Source organism: Mirounga leonina, unplaced genomic scaffold (assembly GCF_011800145.1).
Source record: "Mirounga leonina isolate KUSES-001 unplaced genomic scaffold, KU_Mleo_1.0 Mir_201, whole genome shotgun sequence".
Lineage (NCBI taxonomy): Eukaryota > Metazoa > Chordata > Mammalia > Carnivora > Phocidae > Mirounga > Mirounga leonina.
The window spans coordinates 20,225,312-20,249,065 of record NW_023270504.1 but is presented as its reverse complement, the minus strand read 5'-3'; the positions used below and the strand labels follow the sequence as shown (position 1 = coordinate 20,249,065).

At 44.7% G+C, this 23,754-nt stretch overlaps 2 protein-coding genes across 2 annotated transcripts in view; both read left to right on the top strand.

Moving 5' to 3' along the window:
• The first annotated feature begins 7,272 nt into the window (after positions 1-7,272).
• Positions 7,273-13,487, top strand: APOLD1 (apolipoprotein L domain containing 1). Its single transcript, XM_035028190.1, has 2 exons — positions 7,273-7,357; positions 8,612-13,487. The coding sequence occupies exons 1-2, from the start codon at positions 7,355-7,357 to the stop codon at positions 9,353-9,355; spliced, it is 747 nt and encodes a 248-aa protein (XP_034884081.1). The 5' UTR covers positions 7,273-7,354; the 3' UTR covers positions 9,356-13,487.
• The window catches only part of DDX47 (DEAD-box helicase 47), a 37,670-nt gene continuing 21,199 nt past the window's right edge, over positions 7,284-23,754 (top strand). Inside the window, exon 1 of the mRNA XM_035028189.1 lies at positions 7,284-7,357. Within this exon, the coding sequence (XP_034884080.1) occupies positions 7,355-7,357 (3 nt within the window). The 5' untranslated portion in view covers positions 7,284-7,354. The remainder of the gene's footprint in view (positions 7,358-23,754) is intronic.

Sequence of the window (23,754 nt, the reverse complement as noted above, 5' to 3'; positions counted from 1 at the left end):
GTTCTCACTCTACATGCAGAGCGGTTACCTTATAGAATATGTTTTCCCTCTTTTTCAAAGGTAATTTAATTTTTTTTTAGCATAGAAAGTAAAATACTTTTTAGGAAAGTATAAAAAGGAAAAATACTTTTTAAAGTGCTAAATTTTAGGAAAAGTGGATTAAAAAGTTATTTTCTCACCTATTCAAAAGCAAATAGAGTTGAAACCCTACTATAGAAACCATTAATTTTTTTAAAGCAAATAACCAGAACAATAACAATCAACATTCAGTGTATTGGAAGATACATCCCTGCTTCACTATAATGTTTAATGTGAAATGACTAAATTCTTCTATAAAAAATAGGCTTTGAGCAAAGTCAAAAAAGAAAACCAATATCCAACATTCTCTTGCCAATAAGAGACACGCTAAAAATTAAATTCTTCAAGGAGTCTAAAAGTTTTTCTTTTAGATCTTAAGGGGGAGCTTAAGATTTATTACGCCTCCGTACATACAGAGCCAGCAGCTGTCCTAATCCAGGTTGCAACGATTATTGTATATGTGTGAGAACTTGAGAGGTAATGACTAAGCTTGGGAAAGGGAGAGACAAAGGTAATAGTTTCCTGGTGTCCTGTCCTGGGAGATAAGAGAATCTTTATGGCTACTAGTGGGGTGTGGACCCAGCTGCAGTCTTTCTGGCACCAGAGGAAAAGGCATGTGGTAAAGAAGATATGCTGTAATGGAGCCCGTGGGGCAAATGCTTCTATGTTAATGAGGTAATGTATGTTTCACCCACGTGATCCCAGGTGTGCTGTGCAGGTGTGCACACCTGTGGAGGAGGAAGTGGGACAAAATTAAACTGGCTTCAGTTGATCACGTTAGGGAGACTGGGGCAACTGAAGAGCTCTCAGTGTCAGATTTGTCCAGAAGAATAAGTAAGATTATATTTTTTTCCAGAGGAAGGCAATGATGATAGGTTCTCACTTTAAAAATAAAAATCCTATTTTGAAGCAGTGATTTTCAAAATTATATTATATTGAATCAAAACCAGAAATTGGTCAGTGAAACAGAATAGTGCTCTTAGAAATAGTTGTGGACAATAGTCACAAATCAATATAAGACAAATTAGCCCATTTATAGAACACAGTTATAGGAAAGCATACCATCGTTTTTATAAAAGTGATCAAAATAATTATATCGATCTGGAGAAGAATTAGCTTAACTTCCATCATGCACTATTATAAACTCCAGGTAGGTCAAAATAGATGAAAAAATTTATGGTAGATGCTTTCTTTTTCTTATTTCTTTTTTTCCTTAGGCATCGGTTTCCCTCTTCCCTAACACCCCACCATAATTTCCTACTGTAAAATTTCTTCTCCCTGACTATAGGTAGCGTTAGTGGGAGGGTAAAGTTCTGTTACTATCTTGCATTTGGAAGCTGAAATGATTCACTCTCTCTCTCTCTACCCAGTGCAGACAGGGGATGGGCACTTGACCTAAGCTCAGCCAACCCAGTGGTCACTCCTAGAATTTTGATGTGGAAGCTGATGCCCGGACATGAAAGAAAAATGGTTGGTCAGTGGCATCCAAACAGGCCATTCCAGCTATAAAACACCTGTTATTCTTCCAGCTTTGGTTTGGCAGAGCTCCTTGCTTCATTCTCAAGCATGTTCCTGCAGACTCATACCAATAGTTTCCAATAGTTTGATTATACCAGCTGGAGTGAGATTCTTTCTATATTCTTATGGAGACTGCAATTCCAAAGAAATAACTGAGGAGGAAGAGAGTGTATGCGATGGTTCATCTTGGAATATGTATCTCCTCCACAAGAAAAGCATTCTGGTAGATGGTCTGATGGTTTGCATTTCTTCCTCTTGCCTCCCCCTATGGCAGGAGTATACTTCTTTATCCCATCTTTGCTGGCCACTTGACTTGACTGACCAATAGAATGTCAGTGGATATGTACTATGTTGTTTCAAAATATGTATTTTCTTTTATCTATTCCATTCTGTCTTGCCAATACTGTCCAAATCCATGATAATCTCATTCATTCACTTTAACAGCCTTCTAACTCACCTCTGGCCTTTTAGCTGCGTACCTCTGGAAACCATCCTTCATACAACTGTCGGTGATGTCAAATCTAACCCTGTAAAGCCACAGATTAAAGCCTGCAATGGCTCCCGGTCCCCCACATGGCATTTGAGAGCCATTATGATTTACCTCTACATACCCTCTCAGCCTCATCCCTGGACATGCCCAGCTTCCCGCTTTCTGCTTAGCAATGTGAAACTGCCTGAAGCCTCCTGGAAACTCCTCCGTGCCTTTGTCCATTCTGTTCCCTTCTTCTGTCCTCCTCTGTCTCCTAATTTTGTCCAAATAACATCTGTTCAACTCTCAAGTCGACATCAGTGCTTCCAGAAAGCCTTCGTTGGTACTTCCTAGGCGTGCACTTTCCCTGTGCTTTCTTAGTGCACACACGTCTGCCACTCTCCACATTGACTCGAAATGATTTGTTCTGTATCTTTCTCTCTAATAAGTTGCCATTTCCTGGAGGGCAGGAATGGTAGCTTATTCAGCTGTTCTCTTCAAGATCTAGCATGATGTCTGACACACAGTAGGTATTCAATACACATTCACTGAGCTGAAATAAACCAAGCAAATTAACCACTAATCTAAGAAAACCGAGTTGTCTTAAATCCTGCAGCTGGGATTCCTAAAAGCTAGTGGCATTATAAAGTGGTTCTTCTGGAAAGCAGGATAGCCACATGTAACAAAAACTATGAAAATGTTCTTCTTCCTGCACTTGGTATTTTCCCATTTGTGAATACTCCCCAAAGAAATAATCCAAATGGGTAAAATGTACGCAGATGTTCCCAGCAACTCTAGTTATAACAGTGAAAAAAAACCCTGGAAGCTATCCAAGTGTCTAATAGGGAAATGACTAAGCAAACAATGGGATTATTACATAGCTATTAAAAATGACAGAGGTGAGGACTGTGTCAACATAGAGAAGTGTGTATCTGCAGGAACGTTAAGTGGGAAAAAGAACACAGACCAGTGTTTAAACAATAGTGGTTAATGAGGAGTGTGTACATTAACTAAGATCAGAGGCCAGTTTGGAAAAATGAAGATGGCTGGAGTTTCGCTGGGTCTTTTTGTTTCCTGTGCATTCCATGAGTTCATGACAATAATAGTTGAGATATCATTGCAACATAGATATCCTGAAAGTCCTCTGGAGTGTAGGTGCTCTAAGTAACCTACCAGCTTGTATATTCCAAGAGAGTTTCATGCTAAATTCTCATAAAATTAATATGAAAATAATGACATTTCTTTGAGAGAACAAAATACTTTAGTTTAATCCTTTTTTTTTAAGATTAAAAACAAATTTTTTTTTTTAAAGATTTTATTTATTTATTTGTGTGAGAGAGAATGAGAGAGAGCACATGAGAGGGGGGAGGGTCAGAGGGAGAAGCAGACTCCCTGCCGAGCAGGGAGCCCGATGCGGGACTCGATCCAGGGACTCCGGGATCATGACCTGAGCCGAAGGCAGTCGCTTAACCAACTGAGCCACCCAGGCGCCCTTTTTTTTAAGATTTTATTTATTTATTTGAGAGAGATAGAGAGGTAGAGCATGAGCAGGGGGAGGGGCAGAGGGAGAGGGAGAAGCAGACTCCCCACTGAGCAGGGAGCCTGACACAGGGCTCCATCCCAGAACCCGGGGCTCATGACCTGAGTTGAAGGCAGATGCTCAACCAACTGAGCCCCCCAGGTGCCCCTCTTTAGTTTAATTCAACAAGCAATTCTGAGAGCTTCATTATGTTCTAGAGCACTTACATTCCCATGATGTTTATGAAACACCTGGGCAAAATCCTCAGATGGATAGATGTTATTCTTTTCACTTACTTTTATTTATTTGAGTGACTGTACGTATTAGGACCTACTAACCTTTGGCCTACACCTCACATTCACAAATTGTCTCAGTTTTTTACTTTTGATGTTGTCTCCAAAAGAGGTTCTAGGTATAGTCACTGAGATATACTGGTAAAGATTAAAAGGAAAAAGTCATGATCATATAATTCTTTTTTTTAAAAAAGATTTTATTTATTTATTTGACAGAGACAGCGAGAACAGGAACACAAGCAGGGGGAGTGGGAGAGGGAGAAGCAGGCTTCCCGCTGAGCAGGGAGTCCGATGTGGGACTCGATCCCAGGACTCTGGGATCATGACCTGAGCCGAAGGCAGCCGCTTAACAACTGAGCCACCCAAGTGCCCAATGATCATATAATTCTAAACCTGTGTTGCTTTACTCCTGTAGTGCACCGTGAATTAATATTTTATAATCCTATGCTTATCTTGTGAATAGCAAAATATCGACATTGCAAGATACACTGCATTGCCATTAAAAGAAACCACAATTTTTTATTTCTTGTTTGAGAAATGTTTCTTTTTTTTTTTTTAATTCACTGAGATCCTCAAAAAATGGAGGTGGTCCAGGTGTCTCTGGATCTCTGGAAGACCCCGGTCATAATTGTCACTTTATCTTTAAAATGTGATCGTTTTATTTTTTATTTATTTATTTATTTTTAAAAGATTTTATTTATTTATTTAACTGACAGAGAGAGAGAGAGAGCGTGAGGGGGAACAGAAGTAGGGGGAGTGGGAGAGGGAGAAGCGGGCTTCCGGCTGAGCAGGGAGCCCAGTGCGGGGCTCGATTCCAGGACCCCAGGATCATGACCTGAGCCGAAGGCAGTCGCTTAACCAACTGAGCCACCCAGGCACCCCAATGTGATCGTTTTAACAAAGGTCCCAAAACTAATGGATTTTTAATAACTGTATAAACACCTAACTCACCAACTGCTGTCAGCTAGCCCTCCAGTTTCTGCTGCTGTGAAGTCAGAAACCCAGCAGTCAGAAAAGTGACAGCTTCTAGAGCAGAGGTGCACAACCCTGGCAGCAGATCAGAATCCCCTACATTTTCCCAGACCCCACTCTGGACCTCCTGATTTAGACTCTCCGGGACTGGAGTCTGGAGATGACTATGCTTGAAAGGGTCTCTTCCTATCTTCTTTCCTCCTCTTATTTCCTTATGGTTCCAGGACTCAGAATTCAAGCTAGTACTGTTTAGCTTCATCACAGATCTGAAATTTAACAGATCTGAAGGCTAATCTGAGGGTCAATCCACCATTTTCAATGTAGTCTCTCTGGGGCAGTGTGTTACGAGTACCCCAAACATGATTTAGAATAGAAGTTTGAGGATGCCGTCCACAGATTTTTGGGGGGGAAATGCCCACATAAAACTTTTGATCAAAATACTTTCAATTACTCTTCAAATTTCTTATTGCTTACATACATGAAAGTAAATGCTGATTTGAAATGCTGATTTGATATTCGTGTCCATTTCCTTTTTATTTTTTAAAGATTTTATTTACTTATTTGAGAGAGAGAGCACACGTGCAAGAGAGAATGAGCACTGGGAGGGGCAGAGGGAGAAGCAGACTCCCCACTGAGCAGAGAGCCCGACATGGGGTTTGATCCCAGGACCCCGGGACCTTGACCTGAGCCAAAGGCAGATACTTAACTGACTGAGCCACCCAGGTGCCCCTCAAGTGTCCATTCTTATAAATAATTCAAAGTATTATGTTGACCATTCTCCTATACCTTCTATTTCTTCATTATAGGTCTGTATTATGATTACTGATGCTCCAGAGAGGATGATCCTCCTGTATCCCAGTAAAATTCCTCATCCAAGAGATAAAAATTTAATCATGGTCATCTAAACCCCAAACACACAAGAAAATATCTAGGGAAGTTGGGAGCTGAAGAACAGGGTAGGGGGCGCCTGGATGTCTCAGTTGGTTAAGCGTCTGCCTTCGGCTCAGGTCATGATCCCAGGGTCTTGAGATCGAGCCCTACGTCGGGCTCCCTGTTCAGTGGGGAATCTGCTTCTCCCTCTGCCCCTCCTTTTGTTCATACTCTCACTCTCTCTCTCAAATAAATAAAATCTTAAAAAAAAAAAGAGAGAGAACAGGGTACAGTCCCACCTTGCCCCCTGCCCCAATTCACTCTGGCTCACATTCCATTTGGAGTGATTACGTCTACGGGCACAGAGGAAGATATGTTCCCACTTCTTACCTGAAAAGTGCAGGTAGATACTGAAGGCATCTTGACTAAATTTATATTTATCCTTTGAGGAGCTGTAACCAGAATATTTGGACATGGACCAAACTCAGAAAAATCAAGTTCCAAAGGACTATGGTTGTGAGTAGTAGCAAATGGTGTTGTGTTGATACCAAGCATAGTTTTAAAGGTGGGGAATTTAATTGTGTTCCAGAAAGATATGGTTGTTAAGACTTTCTAGATGAACCAGAGAGGTGAGACAATAATTATTTAAGCGAAAAACCAACTTGCCCTTCCTTATTGGAAGGTGCAAGAACGAGAAGGATGATGTATTTGGGGCTTCCCGGCTGAGCTCCAGCTACCTATCTGAATGCCCCAGAAAGCAGCCACGATGCCAAACGTGTGTTTCCCTTCTGAATTATCCAGATAATTGCCCTTCAGCCCCATACTCCGCTAACCTGGGAATAGAATCCGTTCATATAACTATTGAATGGGCTACAATTGCCACTTCAAATGAAAACCCAGGAAGCCAAATCCCAGCTGCCGTTGAAAGTGTATAATTAGCTCCTTGTGCAGCCTGACCCCACTGATTTTTCTGACGCATTTGGCTTGCAGTGTGCCCTTTCTGAGACCTCCAGCATCTTCTCCACAGCTGGAGATGCCCGAAACTGCACGGAACACTTCCTGTGGGTGTGGCCTTACATTTTTAAGGCTCCCCGCTGAATGGATCGCGTTTCAACACGAAGCTTCACCACGCTTTTTAAAATTTGGGAGCGGACTATTGAGTGGCTACATCAGACATAAGAGGGTTCCCTCCTTTCTTTTTCTTTTTAAAAAATGATTTTGTAATGATGTCTTCTCAAGAAACAGTATAATTGGTCAGCCTGGGGTACGTTTTTTGTCCTCCCATACAAGGTCATTAGCTATTCTCAGGAGAGGAAAGGCAGGGTATGCCCCCTGGGAGAATGACAACACTTGTTTCAAGTTGGGGAAGAGCCTGTGGTTCTTTTCCTGCGTTTGGGGGAAAGCGAACACACAATGTTCATTTCCTAAATACGGGATGTGCAGTGTGGCTGGCAGGTCATTTTCCACCATGTCACATCCTTCTGGCTGAAGGCAGCAGGGGCTAGGACAGGAAATGGCAAATTCTCAGAATGAGACAAGGCTTTCCCAGGGCAGTCATTGGTTCTCTGGAACTATAAAACATGCTCATCCAGAAACAGCCTCAGATTTTTCTTTCCTGGAGATAGCCAGAAGTGAATGGTAAGTGGGGGAGCCGAGAGGGATTCTGTCTAAAAGACAGCCATTGGAATTGTAATACTGGGGTTATATTCTTGGTCCACTACATATTTTGTGTGACGTTTCCTCATTTTGCTAAGAGGTGTCTTTGCCTGGAAATTTATCACTGGTGGATGGGATAATGGGGGCATGCAAATAAAATTAAGACCGAGGAGTCAGGAGACCAAGATTCTAGACGGTTTTGTGAAGACTCAGCTGCATCTAGACTGTGTCTGTATTTCGATTTTCTCATCTTTCAGAGGAGAATAATGATTCTGCTCTGATATCTCACAGTATTGAAATGCTCTATTTCTGTGGCTTATTTGCCGCTTTCAAGAAGTTCCTGATAATGAGGAGTACAGTGGATATGAAGGTGGGACTCTGGCAATTAGGAAGGATGTACCTTTAACCCAGACGCACAGTTCTCTTTCTTAATCATCTTCAACTGACTTCAATTCAACTTGGTACAAGGTAGCCCTCAGTGAGTTGTTAAACAGCAATGTTGGACACTTTATTTTATTCAGCTGTTACTCATTTTTAAAGGAAGATTTCGTCATAAAGAAGCATAATAGTATTAATTTAATGCGATTTAGTTTTAATTGTGCACCCACCAAAGAGTGAGAGTTAGAAAAAATAGCCCAAAGGACACCTTAGGCTTGATTCTAAGGCAAGAGCCTGGAAAAATAACAGGCAGAAGAGTTGCTTCAGGGAAACATCTAACTTAGAAAGATTAGTTTCTTCCATTTGATCGTATGACTTTTGAGTTCTTTGGTGACTTGTCTTTTTCACTCATCAGAGGGGGGACAATGTATTGCAAAACTCGTAGGACCCAAGTCTGCACGTAAGGAAGGGGCTTTGTGAGCTGGTACAACCTACCACCTGCAAAGTACTCCCTTTCAAGCAGAGCAGAGGCCTCAGTATTGCAGCAGACTTCCAATGCCACCACGCCCTCCTCACTGAGCTTACGTCTTATGGAACAGTTAGTAAGTGCACCCTTAGCGTTCCCCGGCAGGGACGCGGACGAGAGCCTCACTCCCGCTTGCCATTCGCGTTTTAAGGTCCCGAGAACGTGTGTGGCTCTTTCCAGATTCCCAAACCCGTCTTTGCGAACTTGACACACAGGCCTCGCCGGCAAATGACCGGTTTGTTTGCCCCGGCGGGGCAGTGGCCGTCGTGCCTAACTCGGGCGCGGGCGGGCACCGAGGCTCCGGGCTGACCGCGCGTGTGTGTCCCCCGCAGGGCATGGAGAGGCCGGCGGCGCGGGAGCTGCAGGGCGCCGAGGCGCTGCGCCGCTTCCAGGGGCTGCTGCTGGACCGCCGCGGCCGGCTGCACGGCCAGGTGCTGCGCCTGCGCGAGGTGGCCCGGCGCCTCGAGCGCCTCCGCCGGCGCTCCCTGGCGGCCAACGTGGCGGGCAGCTCGCTGAGCGCCGCGGGCGCCGTGGCCGCCATCGTGGGGCTCTCGCTCAGCCCGGTCACGCTGGGGGTCTCGCTGGTGGCGTCGGCCGTGGGCCTGGGGGTGGCCACCGCCGGAGGGGCCGTCACCATCACGTCCGACCTCTCCCTGATCTTCTGCAATTCCCGGGAGCTGCGCAGGGTGCAGGAGATCGCCGCCGCCTGCCAGGACCAGATGCGCGAGATCCTGAGCTGCCTCGAGTTCTTCTGCCGCTGCCAGGGCCGCGGGGACCGCCAGCTGCTGCAGTGCGGGCGGAACGCCTCCATCGCCCTGTACAACTCGGTCTACTGCGTCGTCTTCTTCGGCTCACGTGGCTTCCTCATCCCCAGGCGAGCGGAAGGGGCCACCAGGGTGAGCCAGGCCGTGCTGAGGGCCAAGATTCAGAAACTGGCCGAGAGCCTGGAGTCCTGCACCGGGGCCCTGGACGAACTCAGTGAGCAGCTGGAGTCCAGAGTCCAGCTCTGCACGAAGGGCGGCCGTGGCCACGACCTCAAGATCTCCGCTGACCAGTCTGCCGCGCTGTTTTTCTGAGAACATCCTTTGCCCTCATGACCGAGGCCAGAAACCATGCCCGTGGGATGCTCCAGATTTGTAGCTCCCTCAGGAAAACAACACCGAGTTGGATTAGGAGCGGAATGCAAAGGATGAGAAATACTGTTCTTGAAATTGGGGGAAGGAGGGAGTCCTCAGAGCCCTTCTTTTCTCATCGCCGTGACATCCTGCCTGGGGTTGCGTGCTGGGGACTTTTACTCGCCTAATCCTATGGGCTATGTGAACTGAAAACTATTTTTCCTTTATCAGAACTGTTCAGTCTCCACACCGGTGGGCACCACTGTATTAAAGTTGTTTCAGGGTCCCTGCCCCAGCCCCGGTGGTTTGAGCAGAGGTTGGGGAGGCTGGGGGTGCGGCCACCCTCTGGGTCCTCTCCAAGCCCCACTAGGGTTTGAGGTCCTCAAAATGCTTGTGAGAGGAGGCGCTAGCTTTAAAGCTTCTCTTCCAGAGTCTGTGAGTATAAAAAACTCCAGAATCCAGAGCAAATCAGGTCCCCTCTGAACTGTGTAGCAGGTTCAGGATGCAAGAGGGGCCTCTTCCATTGATACACCTTTCCCTCCACCCTCAGTGTGCCCCCTCTCAAATCCAGCCTGGGGCAGAGTGGATATTCCTGAGGGGTTTCATAGCCAGACCTCCAGATATTCTGGGAGGGAAACCAACTAAATGGTCGTCTGAATCCCACCCCCTCGCAACAAGCAGCTGAGGTCAAGGAAGATCAAGTGACTCACAACTTTACTTACTGGCATCCTAGTGTACAGAAGACAGCAGTGGATTTGAGTTAGATAGTCCTGGGTTTATTATAGGCTCTGCCACTACTATGGGACCTTGGCCACTTAATTCCTCTGAGACTTGGCTTCCTGGTCTGTGAAACAGATGCTAAAATGTCACCCTGTTGTAAGGTATTGAGATGAAGTGCCAAGCACAGTGTCTGGCTCAGGAAGTGTGGCCCTGGGGCATTAGCATCACCTGGGAACTTGTTAGAAAGGCACATTCTTGGACCCAACTGTCGACTTAAGGAATCAGACTCCGGAGGTGAGGCCCAGCAAACTGTGTTTAAACAAGCCCACAGGGTGATTCTGACACCTATTAAAAAGTTAGGTTTTGAAGAGCACTGCAACAGATGTTCATTTCTGATCCTCTTGTGAGTCTTCATGAAGTCTCAAGGCCTCCCCAGGGGCTCCATGGTCTTCAGAGTCGTTCACAGAAGGTCAAAGACGGACAGGGTCCCAAAAGTAAAAGCAAGAATGTGCGTGGGATAGGCCATTGCGACCTGGGGCGTTTTCCCACCACATGAAGTAAGGGATATAACATAGTAACTCCTCTAGAGGGCAGTGTTGCCCACTCATTGTAGGAACTGGTACACAAAGGAATGTGAACTTAATGCAAATTGACCTTTGTTACCTTCTCTGAAAACTGCCAGACCATGTATTTTTTTTTTAACTTATTTTAAGTTTGTTATTTAATTGCTGTTTATTATTTGCATTTAATTGTATTTAATCACCACACCACGTTTAGAAAATAATAGGAATAGCAAGTTTCTGAACAGGAGACTGCGGAGGCTCTTTTCAGGAGATGAGGCTGAGCTTTGCCTTCCTAAGGTGGGGCATGAGCTGGAAATAGCATCGCTCTCCTTGAATAAGTCTCTCTCCAGGCTAGGGGAATTTTAGTCCTTGGTGATTTGAGTGATCCTTTTAGGTAAATGTGGGAAGTTCTGAATAGAGAGACCACGGGACGAATTTAGGCTTATCAATGGAGGTTTGACTTGCGGGCTATAGAAATGATGCAAACATATTTATCCTGAAGGTACTTTGCCAGCAAATAACACTGGACCTGAAAAGCAAACCTATTTTGTTCAGGGAAAAAAAACCTCAATTAGGGGCATGTGAAAGAGGCACTCAGACCATGGCAGCCTGATGTCTTGTGAAGTTATGTTTTGTGGGTGACAGACAAATGGCTTGTGTCATATTTTCACATTGGGAGCTGTAAGGAATCCGTGAGCTCTCTCTAAGAAAATACTTATCATTTCTTCAATTTCCATTCCTACAACCGTAATGGTGAAAAATATGTTGAAAAGTCTTTGGGACCACACATGCAAAACTTGGCTGGGTTATTTAGTTATTTAACATGCTTTAAATTAACCCAGTCTACCCCTGTGTTTCCCAATGATGGCGGAGTATCTAAGGAACTATAATCTCAGTGCTGTGGGGAAGGCTTAGTGGCTCTATGTTTTTATTTTTCCTATAAATTGCAATTGGTCTGTATCCTGGTTTCTTTCGAAGTTGGTACTGGTTTCTTTTTAAACTGGTGTCATTTCTTAGACCACCTTGCATTGAATGCTAGCATTTTAGATCACCAGAATGTACTTCACATTGTTGTCCACCTTATGTCTCAAAGGTACAACTACTCCCTAACTCCATCTTTTATTAATGCTTAAGTTTGAGTTATAGTCTTCCAGTGGGTGTGTTGTTCCCTAGAAATAAACTGGGTATTTCAGGAAGCAACAGGACCAGCTATAGCAAACTTTTCCTATCATTAGGGTATTTGGGGGATATCAAAATCATAAACTCCCAAAGTTATCATTTCAGTGGCCCACTTTACATCTAAGGAAGAGTGTCTACTTTGGAACAATACTTTGCACATTATAGGAGCTCGATGCGTGCATTTGAATAATTTAAAGAACTGCTTAGCTATAGAAATAGGAATTTGTTGGTAACAAAATGTTATCCATCCTTTTCTGTGTCTGATACAAAAAGTGGAGCCTCTACCAGGATTTAGTCAAGTTCAGTTAAATGGATCCTAGAGACAAATATTTATTTATTTCTTTTGGGGGAATGCAAATAAGGCTTTTCCTTAAGGCCTTCATTCTATAAACAAACGGATTGAAATGGTATGGTGCAAAAGGAAGAAAAGAGAGGGGTATTTAGATTACAAGTGTACTTCAGAAAAATGTCCAAGTTTGAAAAATAAAAATTTTGTACTAAGATTCAAGTGCTTCTGTAAGCTTCTTGGGCTTATAATCGTTTGGATTGTTTTTTTTCCCACAAAAAAAGGAGGTTTATTTGGTTCTGCATTTCAAGGATTCAGTAAAACTACATTCTGCTCTATGAAAAAAATGATCCTTAGCAAACATTCTGATCTTCATCACTTTGATGCATTTGCCCTCAGGCACTTTCATTTCCAAGATGGCAAATGTCAAGGTGGAATGTAGTTACTGGGAGAAAAAAGAGAAGAGTCGTGTAGAAACCACCCTAGATCAGATAAGGCAAACAATCAGTCAACTTGATATATTTCTCATTCAAAATCTTAGTGTGAAAAGGAAGTAGAGGGAAGTGAGACATTGCCATAAAACATTGTGCAGAGATAAATGGGGATACAGTTAAATGCAGCAATTTCTGAGCAGCACATTTTTTCCCAGCAAAATAAGTCCTTTCCTTTCATTGAAAAAAAAAAAAATGGCCCATTCCTCAAAATTTTGACCTTTCTGTAATTAATTACCTAATCTCATGTCTGCCTGCATATGACTTAATAACTCTGAAAAGGGGCAGATGTGTAATCATGTTCATTTAGAATATTCAGTGTTGAACCGTATAAATCAATTTTTAAAGAGTAATCAACATCTATTACAAGAATTCTCTTATTATCTAGAAGTCTCAGCAGTTTCAAAACCTTTGGACATAATTGCAATGTAGGAATTAATTGAAAGGAAACCTAGAATCAGCCAAATCAGCCTTCACAAAACCCAAACACCAGAGAGAGGCAGAAAGGAAGGGTGAAGGCAAAACTCCTCCAGAAATTTCCAGGAGACTTCACCTTGCAAGTAACTGATCTTGACCATGCAAGGCCAGTTGGGAAATGTAGTATTTTTAGCTGCCAATTAGCTGCTCCCAATATACCTAGGATTCTGCTTGTAAGGAAGAAAAGGAGGGTGGACATTGAGTGGGAGGTCAGCAATCCAAACAGAGTCTGTAGTGGTTGCTGCAGTGTTTTGAGAACTTCTGCCCTGGAGGGGCTCTCACTGAGTGCCAGCCTCTGAGTCTCCACCTTGGAAACTCCCCTGGGTCCTCCGAATGTTGCATGCACTATTAATGACTGTGCAGCCAAAAAAAAAAAAGGCTGTGTTGGTAGGACTGTTTGCAAAGGCCAGCCACAAGCTGGGATCCTATCTTTGCGAAAGCATATGCTATTCCTGTCATGACAAGTGTCCTTTTAGTGATTTGCAATAAATCTCTCCTTGTTGAGTTGACAGGAGATTGGGATGGGGCTTTTTGCTCCTGGCAAACTCCTATGAGAGAAGGTAAACCCTGCTGTGGTCTGGAATAGGACAAAGAGTGAGCCCCAAGATCCGGAAATAGTCCCTTAGCGACCAGAGAGTTGTTTGGAGAGGGGAAATCATGCTGATGAAGCAAGACCGCTGCAGGGGCTAAGAAGGAACATTAGGGCCCCTCCACACCCCTGGTCCTGACTGGCAGTAGCATTAGGTTGTGGAAAGAAGGTCCTCCGATGTGCTCTTGCCTGTACAGGTAAAGCTTGGCTATACCAAACTACGTCTGCAAAGAATGATGTTTAATCCCATTTTGTATTTCCAGTGTAACCCCAGGGCTGGGAGTGCAGGCAGGCCTGTGACCTGATTTGCCCCAGAACTTTAGCAATGAGTCACAGCTGAGTCCTCTGCCTCCCAAATACATGGGGTAGTCACAGTATGGCTTGTTCCAGCATTTGTGTGGATACAGCTGCCAAATTTACCCAATTTTTGTAGATGGAGTCAGGGAAGGGTGATGATGTCTCACATCTTCCTTTTAGGTTCAAATGTCTTTTTCCAGGCTCCCTGGTTGACATGCATTTATTCTCCCCCCCCCCTTGTTATTAAAATTGTACTCATGAAACGTTGAAGAATAATACTTTTCTCGGTGCTTAAGTAAAATGATGTGTAGATAATAAATATAAAAAATGTGGATATTTAATGATAATAGTAATAGCTAACATTGATTGAGAACTTACTTGTTCTAAGTACAATTTGACATGTATTATCACACTTACCTTATAAAAATCTTTTGGGGTGGACATTAAGATTACCCCATATTATTAGATAAAGAAAGTAAAGGAAGTGAGAGGTCATACAACTAGCAAGAGGTGTCCCAGGATTTGAATCCTGGTAGCCTGACTCCAGAATTATGCTCTTTAGCTCTTCTGAGAGTGCATATATTCATAATATAAAATAATAGCTCATGATATTGACAACATTATGAACAACAAGCTGACAGATTCATTCATTCACCCAGAAAAATACGTATTGAGTACTCACCTTGTACTAGCTACTGTCATTTGTGAGCAATGTAGACAGTGTTCTAGATCTTACAGTGTTAACAATCCAGTAAACTAGGCAGGGAAATCTTATGCCAGTAGGTTAATCAATAAGAAACTAAAATGCAGCTTCGCAAATGACTAATATTTGCAAAAAAACAATGTGGGTGTGATTTGAAAATGATCAAACTTCAGCCTAGATCATAAAAACTTGCACACAGATATTTTGTAATGCTGCCCCAGATGTCTCAATCACGGCAAGACTTTGTGAACAAAACGTCTAGAATGGAAGGACACGCTTAATAAGAACTTTTTGCTAACCGCTGATGTGCTGGGAAGACATTGTCAGAGACAACACAGACATGCATTAAGAAATGACTGGTTCAACAGGCCTTTCCAGATCTTGTATAAAAACCTCTGAAAATGAAACTTCTGGGGCTCATTCCACTGAAACCACCACTGATCCTGCTTGTCGGTTTTCTTTCCATTAGGGGTGTGTACTCAATTCCACTGTGGTGGTATGGCCTCATACTGCTGGAGGCTGGTGGGAGAGTTGATAGGTGTGAGTACAAATAAGACCTTAGGTATCATGAAACTATTCAAAATAATAATACTTTGTGGATGATTTGTTGTCATTTTTTTTTTTTAAGATTTTATTTATTTATTTGACAGAGAGAGACACAGCGAGAGAGGGAACACAAGTAGGGGGAGAGGGAGAGGGAGAAGCAGGCTTCCCGCCGAGCAGGGAGCCTGATGTGGGGCTCGATCCCAGGACCCTGGGATCATGACCTGAGCCGAAGGTAGACGCTTAACGACTGAGCCACCCAGGTGCCCCAATTTGTTGTCATTTTTAAAGAAGATTTTATTTATTTATTTGAGAGAGAGAGAGCACGCGCGAGTGAGCATGAGTGGGAAGAGGGGCAGAGGGAGAGGGACAAGCAGACTCCCCACTCAGTGGGGAGCCCAACATGGGGCTCGATCCCAGGACCCAGAGATCATGACCCGAGCCGAAATCAGATGCTTAACCAACTGAGCCACCCAGGCGCCCCCTCGTTGTTGTTTTTAAGACTTTAAGTATCTCCACACCCAACGTGGGGCTCAAACTCACAACCCCAAGAGCAGGAGTTGTATGCTCTACCGACTGAGCCAGACAGGCACCCCTGGATGACCTGTTGTTTTTTTGTTTTTTTTTTTAACATTGTTCTCTGATTTTTTGCATAGTAAGCACAATTACTTGTTGGACTTTCATTCTTTCTTTTTTTTTTTTTTTTAAGATTTTATTTATTTATTTGAGAGAGAGAGAGAATGAGAGAGAGCACATGAGAGGGGGGAGGGTCAGAGGGAGAAGCAGACTCCCTGCCAAGCAGGGAGCCCGATGCGGGACTCGATCCAGGGACTCCAGGATCATGACCTGAGCCGAAGGCAGTCGCTTAACCAACTGAGCCACCCAGGCGCCCTGGACTTTCATTCTTTCTAACTTCTCTGCAGCATTTGACATTGTTGATTAGTCTTAAAACACGCTTCTCTCTTGAATTCTGTGACACTGGCCTTTCTTATTTGCCTCTCTGTTTAGCTTCTTGATAGCTTTCTCTCTCCTCCACTCCTAAGATTCCAGGGTTCCCTGAGCTTCAGACCTGCCTCCGTCATACAGGCTTTCACTGAGTCCTTCAAGTCCATTCCTGGTGTCTCACAGTCTTGGAGTCGACGTTGGTATGGATGAAACCAGTGGCAAAGAATTCTCTTAGGTCAACTGAAATTTGTGGGTATCAGATGAGATGCAAACAAAAGTGGAGGTCATTGGCAGAATAAAGCAGATTTCAGGAGCCTGTGCAGAATAGAAGGCCCTAGCTGTTTCCTCCTCACTGGGGTGCTACACTTTGACTGCAGCTAGACATGGTCTTGCTCTTAACAGAATGTCTAAGAGCACTCTCTCTGTGTCTCTTACACAGACTTATCACATGATGCATTTTATTGAAGAGATTTGAACGCACCCAAGGCTCTTATGGACAGAAACAATATCTCCGATGGTGTTAAGCCTTCCCACTGTGTCTTCCCAGGTCCCACCCCAGGACAGGCTCCATAAGCACTTGTTGCACGATCCCCGCACACCTAGAGCCGAACATATCCTCCTTCTCCTCAGCAAAAGTGGTGCAGTTTCACAGTCTTCTGTTCCTACCAAAGAAAGCATTGGGATCCCTGGTGCCTACCTTGAAATCTCGCTGTCATTTCCAAATCTTCTCTTTCCCCATCTCTCCAATAAGCCTGTGCCAAGGTATTGCCTTTCCATTCAACACCTCTCCTCTCCATTTTGATCCTTTCACTGCTACCACCGCCCAGTTACTCCTAACACCTGCAACAATCTTCCAGCTGGCTCTCCTGATTTCAGGTTCTTTTCCTGCTCAAATTCAAGCAACCCTCCAATCCTTTTTTTTTAATTTTAAATTTTTTTAAAAGATTTTATTTATTTATTTGAGAGAGAGAATGAGATAGAGAGAGAGCATGAGAGGGGGGAGGGTCAGAAGGAGAAGCAGACTCCCTGCTGAGCAGGGAGCCCGATGCGGGACTCGATCCCGAGACTCCAGGATCATGACCTGAGCCGAAGGCAGTCGCTTAACCAACCGAGCCACCCAGGCGCCCACCCTCCAATCCTTTTTATCCTCCAATTCATTCACATGAATTATAGATTTCCTCATAGTCTAGTCTAACGGAATATAACCTTAACCTAAAACCTGACCCTGAATTTGAAGACACAACTCAGATCGAGGGTGCTGAGTTCCTGCGGTATTTTTATTATGTTTTTAACAGGGTGTTAGGATTGCTGAGACTGCAAGGGCGAAGATGAACTTGATTCTGCGGTTTTAATGAAAAAACAATGATGTAGTTTGGGGATTTTCCAAAAAGGGCTGAGTCAGGAAAAAGAGGTCCAAGGGTTGTGGTGGGCGGAAGCCTTGGGAGGGGGAAGCAGGTGGAAAGCAGAGGGAAGGCAGTTGGAATTGGCAGGATTGGGCCATCACCAGGTGGATATCCTCCATGAAACTGCAGGCCTGGTGGGGTTTTCTTTCTTTCAGTTTCATTGAGATATAATTGACATACAGCACTGTTTAGTGACCTGACTTGCATATATTGCAAAATTATTACCATAGTAAGTTTAGTTAACCACCATCATCTTGAGACACCTGGGTGGCTCTGTTGGTTAAGCGTCTGCCTTTGGCTCAGGTCATAATCTCAGGGTCCTGGATCCAGTCCCACGTTGGGCTCCCTGCTTGTTGGGAGTCTGCTTCTCCCTCTCCTACCTGCTCGTGCTCTCTCTCGCTATCTCTGTCTATCTCTCTCAAATAAATAAATAAAATCTTAAAAAAAAAAAAAAGCTCTTCATCATCTCATATAGATGCAAAAAAGAAAAAAAAAGATTTTTTCCTTGTGATGAGAACTTTTAGGGTCTACTCTCAGGACTTTCTAATACTCTACAGCAGTGTTAACTCTAGTTGTCATGTTGTCCATTATATCCCTGCTACTTATTTATCTTATAACTGGAAGTTTGTACCTTTTGATTACTTTAATCCAATCTCCTTTCTCCTGCCCTGTGTCTGGTGCTCACAAATCTGATCTTTTTTTTCTATGAGTTTGGGCTTTTTTTTTTTGAGATTTCACATATAAGTGAGATCATACAGTATTTGTGTTTCTCTGTTTGACTTACTTCACTTAGCATCAGGCCCTCAAGTTCCACCCATGTTGTCACAAATTGCTGGATTTCTTTATTTTTTTATGGCTGAATAGTATTCTATTGCATATATATACCACATTTTCTTTGTCCATCGGGCCTGGTGGTTTTGAATGAGCTGGGGAGAAGAATCAGACCATGGTGCACCACCAGAACAAACATTTGCAAGACTTGTAGTGATGAGAAGCAGGAGCAGAGAGGAAAGGCGTTCTATGTTGCACCTGATGTTTCCCCTCTGTGGGATCTCGAACATGTGGGGCTGGCATCAAAAGCCCAAGCCCAGCCCTAGGTCAGCACTGAGTCATAAATATGTGGTGCTGACAGTGAACTTCCTGATCTCTGAAAATTTTCCTCCCCAGAGTGGGCTCTTTTATACAGAGTGTTTTCTGAAGAGGGGAAGACCTCGAATGCTCTGGGGTATCATTTTCCACCTCTCTCGCATGACCCGCTCTGTAAGGTTTCTCATGGAGTTGGTGACCCCCATTTCAATCCCAGGACAGGACAGGAAGACACCATTTCCTTTGGTGTGCAGGAGCTAATAAGAGAGAATTTTCCTGGGGCGTCTGGGTGGCTCAGTTGTTGAGCAACTGCCTTCGGCTCAGGTCATGGTCCCAGGGTCCTGGGATCGAGTCCCACATCGGGCTCTCTGCTCCGCGGGAGGCCTGCTTCTCCCTCTCCCACTCCGCCTGCTTGTGTTCCCTCTCTCGCTGTGTCTCTCTCTGTCAAATAAATAAATAAAATCTTTAAAAAAAAAAAAAGAGAGAGAATTTTCCTTTGTGGACCACAGTCAAGTTGGACCTTGTCCTCACACTCCTGCCTTGTACATGGAAAGCTGTTGGGCTTCTCCTCGCCTCACCAGGGATGACCAATCTGGGTCCAGGGTAATAACCCGTTTCCAGAGGCTCGGTCTAGTTTACTACTTCTTTTACATATAAGCATCTAATCTTTCCACTTGACAACCACTGCTTTGTCTTTCCTCTTCCTCATTCCCTCCCAAACACATCACATACCTACTAGACACGTAGATATTCATTCATTCAACAAAGCATTTATGGAGTGCCCACTATATGTGAGGTATTTTCCTAGGCAGTGAGCACAGAGGAGTGGACAAAATCGCCAAATATCTCTACTATCATGGAACGTGTAGTCTAGTGATGATAGGGAATGCAGGCATAAGTGAAGAAGTAAATATTGTTTGTGAGAGAGTATTTGTTTACTATTGTTGCTGTAACAAATTACTGCAAACTTAGTGGCTTAAAACCACACACATTTATTTTCTTACAGTCAGAAGTCTGACGTGGGACGCATAAAGTAGCTGGGGGGTGCCTGGGTGGCTCGGCTGGTTGGGCATCTGCCTTTGGCTCTGGTCCTGATCCCAGGGTCAGGGATCCCAGGGTCCTGGGATCAAGCCCCGTGTGTGGCTCCTTGCTCGGTGGGGAGTCTGCTTCTCCCTCTCCCTCTGCCCCGCCCCTCACTCGTGCTCTCTCCTTCTGCTCTCTCTCCTTCTCAAATAAATGAATAAAATCTTTAAAAAAATAAAATAAAGTAGCTGGAGGGGCTATGATCCTTTCTGGAGGCTCTAAGGGAGAATTGTGTTCCCGCCTTTTCTGTCTTCTAGAGGCTGCTGTGTTCTTAAGCTGTGACCCTCTTCCTCCCTCTTCAAAGCCTGCAGTGGTGGGTTGAGTCCTTCTCCCATTGCATCATTCTGGCCTCCTCTTCTGCCTTTACTTCCACTTTTCTGGACCTTTGTGATTATACTGGGCCCACCTGGACAATCCAACATCATCTCCCTATTTTAAGGTCAGCCAATTAGCAACCTTAATTCCATCTGCAACTTGATTCCTCTTTGCCAAGTAACAGAATGTGTTTACAGATTCTGGAGATCAGGAACAGGCACAGATGTGGGGCCATTATTCTGCTTATGGTGATAAGTGATATGGAGGAAAACAAAGCAGGGCCAGGGGGAGGAGCTTCAAGGCCTCAATGACAAGGTGACATCTGAGTGAAGACCTGAAGTTGGTGTGTGGGAGAGAACCATGCGGGCACCCAAGGAAAGAGCACACCAGGCTGAGGGACCCGAAAGGACAAAGCCTCTGAGGCAGAACCATGCTGGATGTGATTTCGGGAGGGGGGACGCTCGGCATGGCTGCAGGGGGGCAGGTGAGGGGAGCAGTGTGGGAGATGAGTTCAGAGGGCAGTGGGGCCCATTCGGGTAGGACTTTCTGGACTCTTGTGAGGATTTTGCCTTTTACTCTGAGTGAGATGGGAAGTCACTGGAAGGTTTCGAACAGAGTCTGATCATTAAGTCTGATCAGATCAGACTTACGTTCTAAAAGGATCCCTTTGCTGCCACATGGAGAATTCCTTGCGAGGGGTGAGAGTAGAGGCAAGAAGACCAAATAGGAAGCGATTGCAATACTGCAGGGGAGAGATGTTGGTAGCTGACAGGAGAGAAAAGTAATGAGATTCCAGATACATTATGAAGGTAGACCAACAGGATTTGCTGACGGATTGGTTGTGGGAAGTGGGAGAAAGAGAGGACTTTTGGTCTGAGTGGTTGAGATGGATGGACGTGGCCATTTCCTGACCTGAGGACAGCTGTGGGTGGCGTGAGTTGGGGAGGAGTAGAATCAGGAGTGGCCCATATTAGAGTCATTAAGTTTAACACACTGGAGACATTCAAGAGGAAAGACGAGTAGATCATTGAATAAATGAGTCTGGAGCTTGAGGAGGAGTTAGAGAAGAGTTATGAATGTGAGGATTCTTAGCAAATGGGTGGTATTTGGGCCATGAGACTGGGTATGACACTTCGGGAGTGAGAAGACACGGACAATGCAGGGAATAGCTCCAAACACTCAGCCCTGGGTCTGCCAACATTTAGAGTGAGGAGTGGGTGGGGATAAGGGGGAGCTAACTAGGAAGACAGAAGGAGTGGCCAGTGGGGCAGGAGAGAAACCAGGGGTCTGCAGTGTCTTGGAAGCCAATGGAAAGGATTTCTCAAGGAGGAGGGAGCCAAAGGCTGCTGGAGAATCAAGTAAAATGAAGAATGAGAATTGGCCGTTGGGTTTAGCAGCATGGAGGTTACTCACGACCTTGACAAGAGAAATATCTGTGGAAACAATGGGGCCAAAAGCCTTACTGAAGTAGGTCTCCAATCAGCATGTATAGACAACTCTTTTTCTTTTTTTTTTTTTAAAGATTTTATTTATTTATTTGACAGAGAGAGCAAGAGAGCACAAACAGGGAGAACAGTAGAGGGAGAGGGAGAAGCAGGCTCCCCGCCAAGCAGAGAGCCCGATGTGGGGCTCGATCCCGGGACCCCAGGATCATGACCTGAGCCGAAGGCAGACGCTCAACCATCTGAGCCACCCAGGCGCCCCAATAGGCAACTCTCTTGAAAGGTTTTGCTGTCAAGGGGAACAGAAAAGTGGACACTAGCTGGAAGAGGATATGGGGTCATGAGAAATATTCTGTAAGATGAAGAGAAATCATAGCGTGTGTGTGTGTGCTGTGGAAATGATCCAGGAGAGAGGGGAAAAAGGTGATGGTGCGGGAGAGGAAATGGAGGCTTTAGAGGAGTGTTCTTGAGAAAGTAAGAGGTTGGGGGTGGCCCTTCACTCGCAGGGCCACTGAAAGCACATCCTCAGAACAGGAGGGAAGGTGGGGCAGGCAAGTGTTAAGTATGGCGTGGGAACTTGTGGAAGTTCTCTTCTTTTTCCCCCGAAATAGGAAGCAGGGTCACCGGGTGAGAATGACAATGGGAGAGGGGGCACTGGATGGCTGAGAGGATGTTTAGGACAGTGGGAGAGACAGCGGACAGACACAGGAAATGTGCTAGGCTCACCAGGCAGCGAGCAGCGCCACTTACAGAGGGGTAGCTGAGGAGTGTGTTTTAATTATGTCTACATGGTTTCTTCTTAGCAGCTCTGCTACTTAGAGTTCCTACATGCAAACAACAGAAGCTCTTCCAGCTAACTTAGCAGAAAAGAAATTTATTAGAGCATATTAGGAGGCTGGGAACAACACCCAAACGCCATGACATCACCACACAAGCAGAAACTCCACTGTTGCTGTCAGTAAGCTAGGACACCTCGGACGGCATCCATATGTCCGACGCAGCATCTGGACCCCAGAACCTTCGCCACGGCTGCCCCGGTAGCTGGACACCTCGGCCAATGCCAGGATCCACTTCCTTGCATCACTCTGTTCCGAACTAAGCCTTGGCATGGGTGTCTCTGTTTGGTAGAGACTAGTGCCCTAGGTGTAAGGGAGGGTGGGCGAGTGAGGTTCTGGTTTCTACTTAAGGAAAAGGAATCATACCTGGGGGATCATTGGGAGTCATTGGACAGCTGTTGAAAAGATGCTGGACTATCACTGAGGATGAGAAATGTCCAAGATAGCAGCTGATGTTTTGCTTTATGTTTATTTCAAGCATTTAGACATCAAACTCATTATACTTAAATTCACAGGCTTCTATTTGAAAGAGCGGCTAGAAGTTGCTGTGTGTTGTTATTTCATTGTGGCAACAGTACCTGGATTGCCAAAGAATTACAAAAACACCTCTATCTCTAGCAATTTTTAAAAATTGTGTATGCAGGGATGACTGGCTGGCTCAGTCAGTAGAGCATGCGACTCTTGATCTCAGGGTTGTGAGTTCAAGCCCCAAGTTGGGACCTTACTTAAAAAAAAAAATTGTAAAATTGTGCATGTATTAAAAATAAAACACCTATGTAAAAAGCATAAGAAACAACCAGGAAACCAGGAAATGAGACATAGCTGCCTTTCCTTTATCACCCCCCTATAGTATGAATGAACTGACCTTGAAACTTCAGCCTTTGTGGTTCTTTACGTAAGGATTATAACATAACATTTGAATTTCCTTTTTGTTGTTGACTTTGGGTTAATTCCATTCTTTATATATTTTATTTACATCTTAGAATATTGTCTTCTGCACTGTAATTCTTAGTCTGAGGCAACAGATTTTTTTCAGGTCCCGGACATAGGAATCTCTTATGGGAAAGACCCGAGGATGGTAGTAGACCAGATTGAGGGGCTCTGGCTAATGTTCAAGGGGCCAGGGGGCGCCTGGGTGGCTCAGATGGTTAAGCAACTGCCTTTGGCTTGGGTCATGATCCCAGGGTCCTCGGATCGAGCCCCACATCCTGCTCATGGCTCAGCGGGGAGCCTGCTTCTCCCTCTCCCTCTGCCTCTCCCCCTGCTCATACTCTCTCTCTCTCTCTCTCTCTCTATCTCTGTGTCTCAAATGAATAAATAAAATCTTTAAAAAAAAGTTCAAGGGGCCAAAGGGAAAGGTTGGCAGAGCAGTTGGTTTTACTGCCACACTGAGCGAGCCGCT